The following is a 10,068-nucleotide window of genomic DNA, read 5'->3' as shown; positions in this document are numbered from 1 at the left end:
GGTGCCCCGAGGGGCAGGAGCGGTTCCGTTGTTCTCCAGAGCTTCCTGACCTGCGCCCCGGCTCCCGCCGCGCTCGTCCCAGGGAGGGGAGCGACTCCCTCTCTTGTGGAAGAGAAAGCGGGGAGAGGGCAGGAATTAGTTGCTTTTAAACATTTCCTTTCTTCCTTTCCCTCTGGTACCCGGGTTTCGGTTCCCACCTGTCATAGCGCAGACTGTTGAAAACTCCACAGGTGTAAGAGAAGGTGAGCACGGTGGGTTTTTCCCTCATCCGTTGGGCTTTTTGCCTTTTCCATTAGGACTGCTGACTCCTACTGTGTTTTATTAATAAGAAATAAAATGAAACGAGGGATTGAAAGGGTTTAGTGGAGAATGAAGCCATCCTAATAGCAGTGATCCACACAGACCGTAAGTGGAAGAATGTCTACTGAAGTTGGTTCTTGGCTCTGCTGCTGAATGTTTTTGTTTCAGGTCATGTCAGGTTGAAGAGAGTAGATTTATATTAGATATTGGGAAGAAATTTTTCACTATGAGGGTGGTAAGGCACTGGAACAGGTTGCCCAGAGAAGTTGTGGAGGTCCCATCCCTGGAGGTGTTCAAGGCCAGGCTGGACGTGGCCTTGGGCAACCTGGTCTAGTGGGAGGTGTCCCTGCCCATGGCAGGGGGGTTGGGGCTAGATGATCTTTATGGTCCCTTCCAACCTAAACCATTCTATGATTCTATGTCTCGTACAATTGATATTACTCACAGTGACATAAAGTGGAGAAAAAGTAGTTACTTAAACTTCTTAAGGATGGAAGCATCGTTTGTTACTTGTTCATTATCTTTCTGAAGTGTCACTAGAACACTGTACAGCTGAAGTGTGAAGGAGAATCATTATACCAGTAGTGAGAAGGAATATCATAATTTTGGGGCAAGCTTTGAAGCCTACTTGGCATTTATTAGTGATAGTCGCCAGTCATTATCCTGGAGTTATGCAGTACAGTGAGTGTTTGGGAAGAGGAAGAATAACTTATTTGTGTATAGTGGTTCTTATGAAAGAGAAAATTTGAATGAATTAAGAGTATTTCTGCAGTATTCTGTTAAACTGTCTGTGTATCTGTGGCTTTGGTGCACACAGCATTTTCAAGGAGCAGTGAAAACTGACCAGTTGTGAAACAGAGCCCTAAAAATATAGCAGCTGTCAGCAGACTGCTGCAGTTGCAAGCAGGCTAGTGCCAGATGGACAGTGGGGGTGTGTGTGGCATTTTATTAGCAAATTTGAGGGAGCAATGAAAAAGGGAATAGTTAAGCGCAGGATACAGTTTGGCACCTTTAGTTTCATTTCTGTTGGTGTAAAAGCTGTTTTATCACTTTTGGACTTAGTAACAACTATTACATTTGATTTCTTTTGTTCCTGTTTTTATGAAATAAAGAGAACGGATGTTTCAAAACTGATCTGTATCAGATGTGTAATCTACTTTGTGTACTACTCTTCATTCAAATCAACTGTGAGTGGACCTGATGGTCTGCTTCTGGCAGCCCCAGCGAATACCAATGAATACTTTTTGCTTTATGCTTTTGCTTTTTCTGTGTCCTTGTGTATTCTGGTACAGCATGGTGGTGCCTCTTGCATGGAGTGTATATAGAGGAAAGTGGCTTACCGAAAACAGTGGAAAACTTTCCCCTTTTTGCTTGCAGAAGACATCTCTCAATGGATCTTGCACAAAGCATTCTCAGGACGCTAACAGTGTGGTTCACAAACTTCCATGACACCTGTGGTGAAGACAAGTGTTTGCATAAGTTTGCTTGCTTTGTAAACAAAGTGGCTCCCATTGCATGTCCTTAAAATGTCTTACTGAAATTCTGCTAAATTACTTTTAGTAGCTTACTAATTTAAATATCTTATCTGTGCTCTCAAAAAGTAATGAGGCTTCGTCAGTGATCTTGATGACCAGCATGATTATGTGCCAAAACTGGGGACAGATTTTGGTGGGCATCAGGGAAGGTAGTGATCCCTTTCCCTCCTCTGGTGCCTCATCTCTTGGAAGTGGTGTAAGTATTCCCTTTCAAATGGGTCTGCTTTGAAAGCAAAGACACACTGTGTAGGTGGCTTTTTGGGTCCATATATGCAAAATAAAAGATGCATCAGTCTTCTGTATACGTGAGAATGTGAAAGTACTTTTAGAAAGCCTGTTCCTTTCAGAGGAACAGCAAAGTAAAAGAAGATAATATTACTAATGAAGAGAAGAAGTTCTAAATGTCAATATGTGACCTTAAAACATAATACATAATGATGCAGCAGTACCTACTTTTCTGGCCTCCTTTTAAATTTGGTACAAGTAGAGCATCCATAGTTGTCTTCTTTCTTATTTTAATCTGATTGGTTTCTTATTTTATTATGTGGTGGTGTAATTTGGATTTAGATCGAGTGGAATTTTGTTTCAGGTAACACAATAGTAAATTAAAAAGCACTGCCATGGCAGAAGTAAAAGCTATCAATGAAACTGACTAATAAGATAGACAAAATCCACATAACTTCTTATGAAGTTAGTACTGTTAGAGGATTCCACAAAAATAATAGCACCAAAATTTAGGAAGATTGAGGGAGAGCTGTTTCAGACTGTAGACACTCAATAACTTGATTAAAGTACCTCAATGCTTGTTTATAAAATGCTTCTGAAATTAAATGTGAATGTAGATTTCCAATCGTCACAGTTCCACAGAAAGGACAGGAGAAAGACAAGTCTCTACCCTTTTCTAGCTGCTGTTCTGCTAGATAGTTAAGATCTCAGTCATCAAATGATAGATACGGCTAGCGCTGTGTCAGAAGATAATAAGATTCCAAGTATTTCATTCTGTTTTTGATAGCTTGAACGTTGATTTGTTTTCCAGTTCATTTTTGAGAGATCTGTAGCAGACAGAAGTCATCTATGCATACAGATGTATTGGCAGTTTCGAATTAGGAATGTCTTTTGTAAAGTGCGATAAGCAAAAGTGGATGGTATTTTTCATCCAGCTCAGGAATGCAAGGAACGACTGCAACGTCAAAGAAAATTGACTCCATCCAGTTGCTTTTACAACACAGAAAAAGACACTGATTGTGTGGATTCTAAGCCACTGATATTGAGGAGGTTTGTTAAACAAGGCACCTTTGAGGTGCTGTCTTTTTGGATCTAGTCATCTTCTGAGTTATTGAATTCAATGGTTATTGCAGTTTAGACTATGTGATGAATAGAAATATGAGATTTCTGTTATTTTAAGGCAATGTTATGATTTGCTTTGGGGTTATTTAGTAATAAAAGTTAGTAGTGGCAGCCTATGCTTGTTCTACAGATCACTGTGTTTAACTCATCCCTGGTGAGTAGGGATGCGCAGTCTATATAAGAATTTGTACAACTCTTAGGGATAACATGGGTTTAGTTGCACGTTATGGGAAGTCCTAATATGTCACTGATTTATGGTATCATAAAGTACTTGTGCTGATTCAGCTTGTATTGGTTCAGCAAACAAAGTATTCCATGTGTTTGAGTTTTCACATTGAGCTTCTGTTGATATAGCAGTGTGTCAGAAAAATGCGTAATGAATAAACGTATAGTGAAAGCAGTTTCCAAAGCAGGTGTTGTAGTCTTGTTCTTTGCAAGAAATGTTAGAAATCACAGGGTAAAAAAAAATACCACCATAAACTCACATTTACATTGTTTACATCTTTTTCTTTCAGATGAGATACAGTCTTTTGTAAGATTTCATGTATTAACTTTTTGACTGTCCTGGGAAAAAGATGGGAAGATGAGTGCAATACATTACATTCTGTTGTCTTTTCTTCCTGTTGTGGAAATTTCAACAGTGTAATTTGGATAGAGATTCCATCGTGTTCTCTCCACTCAAGTAGCCCAAAGAAAACTTGTGCTCACAGTAGTAGTGGTCGTGTGCATAGGGTATTTCTGTCCTTTTTTTGGGGGGGTGGGTGGGTGTGGGCGTGTGTGCATGTGTTTGGCCTTCCATATGGCTGTAGTTAAGCAACCTTTTCATATTTCCAGGTTTTTTTGAGAGAGACTAGCATTTACCTGATCACTCAAACTTGTGATGATTATGATTACAAAGAGGTTTATGAAGAATCTTAAATACCTTCAGGAGTTCTTAGAAACAGTAATTGTAAATTTTGTTGTGCATGTCCATTTGCAATAAACATAGAAGAACAAATGATGCTTTTAATATAAGTACTGGAAAAACCCCATGACTGCATTTGTGCAGCTTGGTTTGCAGTAGGCTTTTGGACGTAATTAGAGGTCACACCTTCTTAAAGCTGTTTCTCCTTCTGGAGTACTGTAAGCTTTTTTACCTCATGTGAATTGCTTTATAAAGGCATTTTTAAACTTCAAACAGTCTCTTTGCTCTGCTCAGCTATCTACTTTTATGGAGTCCCTGAGAAATTATTTCTTCAAGAGAGCTGTCTGTCTTAAGCTTAGTAGAGTCACCAGCAACTTTGGAAGTATAGGTGGAAGAACTTCTGTATGAGCATGGACATCAAGTAAGTTTTCATTCTATAGGGAACTAGACTAATAATTCTACTGGCTCAGTGTCTTGTGCCATTGGGACATGCGTATCTGATGTGGTCACTTCAAGCTGCTTTTTAGTTGTGTTTTAAAAGAAATGCAGGTTTGACATCACCTTAGGATCATCTTTTGCCATTTGAGAACGTGACAGAACTCGGACATATGAAGACAGAAAATTACTTTGGTTTATTATTAGTTCTGGGACTTCTGCATACTCTCACCTGCCTGGTGGTAGATCAGGGCAGCTATTTCCAGATGTACCAGCTGCATTCACAACTGATTGCAACTGCATTTAATTGCAGGGGTGTCACTTGGAGATTGGAAGAGGTGTGGTTGTGACCAGACATCTAGGATTTCTTATCCTTTGTGAACAGAGACAAAATTTTATTGTCTAGCTTTTCATTGAAAGAAAAGATACATGACATACCTCTTCTAAGCTTCACATATGGAAGAGAAAGGGTGGCATGGCTGTGGTGTGTGTGTGCGAGGGATGCATGGAGAGAAAGAATATAGGCTTTCTTCCTGGTTGCTGGTGTGCAACACAATCCCTTTTTCTTGCTGAATGGAGAGGTAGCAACACATGCAACAAGGGTTGCAAAGTGTAGCTTTTACTACACTTGCTGGAGGCCCTTCTGATGTTATTTGCGTAGATAGTTGAGACCAGGTATGTAAGAGAACCATATTATAGCTTGAATACTTACCTACTTCTGACAAAAATCATGGGTGTAGTTGAGACTAGGTTGTGCATGACCTTGTGAGCTGTTTATTTGATGCTTATAAGCTTGCTAGATTTTCAGTTTCACAGTTGTGACCCTTCATAGCAGAGAACTCACAAGTCACTCTCAGGATCGTCCCCCAAAGGGGTAATAATTATTACACACTGTCTGAAATAAATGTAAAGCAGTGCTGTAATTTGCTTACCTTTCTCTCTCTCTCTGTTTTTTTTTTTTTTGTTGTTGTTTGGTTTTTTTTTTTTTTTCCCAAGAGATGTTGGTGGACTTTTATTTTGTTGTATTTCTAGAAATTCTGTAGTGGAGGGTGAACTTTTTGGAATTCAGCTGCTGAAATTAATTGGGTTTGGTTTACTGACCTTACATTCTTTTCCTTCAGTAGGTAAGGTGCAATAAATTTCAAACTGAAAGCTGATGGATTTTAGAACATAAGCAGCAGTTACTCCTTGGAATAGAAAGACATTTTTGGGTTAGCTGCATAGACATGGCAGTTTTCTTTTACGAGTACCACCTGCCCAGTCAAGTGACCTCCTGTGTTAATTTATGAAAAGAAAAGATGCTTGTGCCTTGCTGTTTCTTGCAAGAAAGCAAGGAAGAAGACTGGGTTACCAAATGATTGCATTTAGTGATGTCAAAATGCAGAATAAGATCCATAAATTTGCGGAAACTTTTACAAGACTCTTCTGCTTACGTTTATTAGTGTGAGTAGTCTGAATTTGTAAAGTTGGGTATAAATATTTATTTCCCGTGTTTCTACAAAACTGATCTTAAGTCTGAAGTTCAAACTTCAATTGCACACCTAAAACTTTTGTAGCTGTCTCTAAAAATTGTGTATTTTCTGGGAATGTGGTTGGTGGTGCTGTGTTGTTGATTTATACAGATAGCTATTGAAAATAATCTTTTTCATGGAATCTTATGAACAACTGGTTCAGTTTTTTCATGTCTTGGTGTTTGTTTCCTTAAAGCTAACAAACATCATCTTTCCTTTTTTTTTTTTTATTCCTTTTTCCTGTACTTATTTGGGATCTGCATTACACCATGGAGATAACGTAACAAAAAACTATTTCTGTTTTTCTTTGGTGTTATGGCTGTGTCTCGAAGCACTACTCTGTTGTACAGTGTTTCAGATGTAAATCCACTTGTGGAATATTGCTTTTTTTCTTCAAATGAGGTTTACACCATGGAGATAACGTAACAAAAAAATATTTCTGTTTTTCTGTGGTGTTGTGGCTGTGTCACGAAGCACTACTCTGTTGTACAGGGTTTCAGATATAAGTCCACTTGTGGAATATTGCTCTTTTTTCTTCAAATGAGGTGATTTTCTTGTCTTCTAGTGGAAAATTTGAAATGAGAGAGGGGGGAAAAGGAAATACTGTGTTAATTTTGTGTTTATTGGATTAATGATAAAGATACTTGGATTTCTTGCATCTGCAATTTTAAACAAGAGCCATTATAACAATAGAACGGAGTGTAATGAACAAACCTGATTAGTTGCATTTCCTGATATTTATTATCTCTTAAATTGTAAGTATTTTTTTCAAAATTACTATTCTGCTGTTACATTTTTTTATTGGTCCTTTTTTACATATGCACTAGGCTATAGCCTTTAACTGTATGAGTGCCATGTGTTTGGTCTGTAGTACCTTCGCATCCTTTCTCTTGCACAGCAGAGTGAGTAAATGAGGCAAAGCGGACAGAGAGACTCTGGTACTAAAGTAGCCCTGCTATGACCGTGAGAGCAGAGGGAGCAAGTTAAGTTTGTTGTCATGAAAAACTCTTGTCTTCGTTTGCTGTGTTATTATGATGGAAGTTTGCAGGGTAAACTTGTTTTGTGTTTGTAGTAACTCTTCAGCATTTGCTTTTGCAATATTACTGTCCTTTTGAAAAAAGAATCATATATGCGATAACATTATTTAGGCTCAGTTTTACATTGCTTTACTTGGAAGTAGCAGGTTGATGGCTGTAGGGTGTTGTGAAACTTCAGTTATTTTTCTTCATTTACAGGCTGGTTTCCCGTTACTGTGTAGCCTCATCTTGCACACTTGTAGTCTTGGGTAAGCTTATTCCTGGGGTACACAAAAGTTTAATTTTGTATAAGGGAGCAGCATGCAGATTCTCCCAGTTTTTAAATTGTCTACTGTGGTAAGTACCGGCAAATGGTGTAGTCCTAATAAGAGATTCTGAATTTCCATCAAAGCTCGGGGACTTTTCTAGAACGTTTTTGTTGTGAAACTTCTAACCCTACTCAACTGTCTAAAATTGCACTTACCAAAGGCCTCCTCTGCATATTTCTGCAGTTCTTACAATTTTAGGGGGGATACCAGGCAAGATATAAAACCGTAAAAGCAGAGATAATCTTGTGTATCACTCAGAGATGTAAGATCAGAGAGGATGGGTAACACAGGCCGATGAGTGTGAAAGCTTATGTAATATAGAAATTGAACTAATATTCAAAAACAGAGTTACTCCATGTGGTGGATTGTGGGTTGTGTCTGACCACTAACATGTAGATAATGGGTATATGGAAACTTTCTTCTGGGAAAATAACAACTGTGGGTTGGGAGATGGGGATCTTTTAGCAAGGCAAGTGTGCTGGCTGCTAGGCCAAGTAAGTGTTTTTTATTAATCAAGTTTGCCTTCAGAGTAGTCCCAATGAAGTATGCTGTTACTGGGAAGCTACTTCATTCTTTGCAAATCCTCTGCATGAGGATATTCTAGGAAGGAGAATAAAAATAAAGAAAAATAATTCCTCATCTAACTAAATTCTAGCTAAATTCTTAAGCACTAATATATGACTTTTTTTTTTTTTTTTTTCCTTGTAAAAGTCCTAACCTCTTGAATTTATGTATGCTTTCAGCAAATTATATCTGGTAAAGCTTTTGAAAAGCACAGTGTTGGCAGACAGAGTAGAGTTTTCTGACACATTGCTCTTGCATAACAAAATATCTGGAGCCTTAATAACATGCTAAAGCATTAATATGCACATTGGTCTTATTACTTCATTAATGGGAATGTTTCCTTTTTTATTAAACCACTGTATATGAACTCTTTTTACCTTTATGCCCATTGCACAAAGATTTTACGTATTGTGGAAAGCAGCAAAAGTTATGTAGGCTTCTCAAAACAACTATACGTTTCTGTTCTTTTATCTTCATAGCTGCTAATGTGAAAAGCATTAATACTAGTAACAAATTGCCATTCTGTAGTTAATGAACATTGCTAGAGCTTTCAACAGAAGCCATTATGGATAGCAATTGGTGAGGCATACCTGAATCTTTAGGCCATCAAACTCTCAGATGAGGGTTAGAGGCCATGATAATACTCAAGATGATCTTCTAATGCCAGGTAATATTTGTTCCAGCTACTTAATTCTGTGAGTCTTTGAATGTATATTTAGGTGCATGTTTTAAAGTTTGTGTAGAACTTAAGCTAAACCTTAAGATATCCTTGTCAGTTTATTTAAATTAAATATAAACATACATTGCCCAAAACACAAATATGTTAAGAAAATGGTTAGAAGTTGTAACCCTTGGCTGCGTTTGTATTTGCACCAGTGTGCCTATAGCATAGGTGTTTCTGTTGTCAGATATGACTGATTTACTCAAAGATTGTTACTGTAAGCTTCATTATATCATCCTTGATTTGGTGATGATATAGTGTGCCTAATGGTTTGTATTCTCATCTATGGTACGTAGAAGGGTTCTTATTAATTTTTTTTTAACATAGATAAATGCTTATGAGTCTGCCTTTAAAAAAAACCACACCAAACCCCCCCAAAAACAACAACAAAAAAAACCCCAAAGAAAAAAGAAAACAAAGCCTATCATTATTTAACTGTTTTTCGATAGTTACTCTACTCACATTTGTGGTATTTAAGACGCTTGTGCCTTGCTGTCTTATTACCAGGCATTTTTGCCCTAAGCGTATATGATATCATACCCCCAGCTGTTGGTAGGCGAGGCCTAGTTAGCTTCTTGGCTGAGAAGCTCTTAAGGATGATTTGTCTGATCATAGTAAGTAAAACAAAACAATATTGTGTTTGCTGAAAATCAGTTTTTGAGACTCATGTTGTAAATGTTCTTTTAAGCACTTTTTTTTTTAATGGTAGATTTTGACCCTCTTGGGAGGAAAACAATTTCTGTAGTATTTGAGGACCTCTCATTTAAAGTTGGTAATAGCAGTGAAGTCTATATTGAACTGGCTAGAAAGTCTTTGACATTTTTTCGAGCTGTGAAAATTGTGCTTTTCCTAGCTTTTCTCGTGGTTTCTTCCCCTCTCCTTTATCCTTTTTCAAGACTTGGCAAAAATGCCCAGGCTGTGTGTTCTGCCCGCTGTGCTCAGTACAGTTTCTTGACGTTGCAGAGCTGTAGAACAGTGTTTTAGGATATAATGTCCTTCAGGCTGTATTGTGGTTTATGCATCCTCCAAAGGAGTTGGAATGGAATTTTAAGTTGAAGTATAATCTCTCTGACTTTTCCTTGACTTGTTTCCATGAAAATTTAGATCAGATTAAGCTGATGCTGAGAGTTAGTGTGTGAATTGAATACTGCTTTGATGTGTTCACGCATACCTCGAACCATGAAGAAGACAGCAGCGTTTTGGGTTGGGTGATACGTATATACTTCCTATTAATCTTCAGGTACAATGAGTTGCATGAATATAACCCAGAGGGGAACTTCTGACATATAATCCATGCTTACATTCAGAAGAGAAAGCATTGATGTGTATTAGCAAGTTGAACCTCCTTGGAATGTAACATCTCCCATTTTTCAGGCTTAGTGAATTTCTGATGCGTTGGCTTTCTC

The 10,068-nt window shown here is 37.9% G+C and overlaps 1 protein-coding gene across 1 annotated transcript in view; it reads right to left on the bottom strand.

Moving 5' to 3' along the window:
* The window catches only part of UTP23 (UTP23, small subunit (SSU) processome component, homolog (yeast)), a 17,567-nt gene extending 17,299 nt beyond the window's left edge, over window positions 1–268 (bottom strand). Inside the window, exon 1 of the mRNA XM_009881025.1 lies at window positions 198–268. Coding sequence (XP_009879327.1) covers window positions 198–268 — 71 coding nt within the window. The remainder of the gene's footprint in view (window positions 1–197) is intronic.
* Window positions 269–10,068: the final 9,800 nt, after the last annotated feature.

This window comes from Charadrius vociferus, unplaced genomic scaffold (genome assembly GCF_000708025.1).
Source record: "Charadrius vociferus isolate BGI_N301 unplaced genomic scaffold, ASM70802v2 scaffold2, whole genome shotgun sequence".
NCBI classification, from domain to species: Eukaryota; Metazoa; Chordata; class Aves; order Charadriiformes; family Charadriidae; genus Charadrius; species Charadrius vociferus.
The sequence above is the reverse complement of the archived record's forward strand: the minus strand, read 5'-3'. Positions and strand labels throughout refer to the sequence as shown.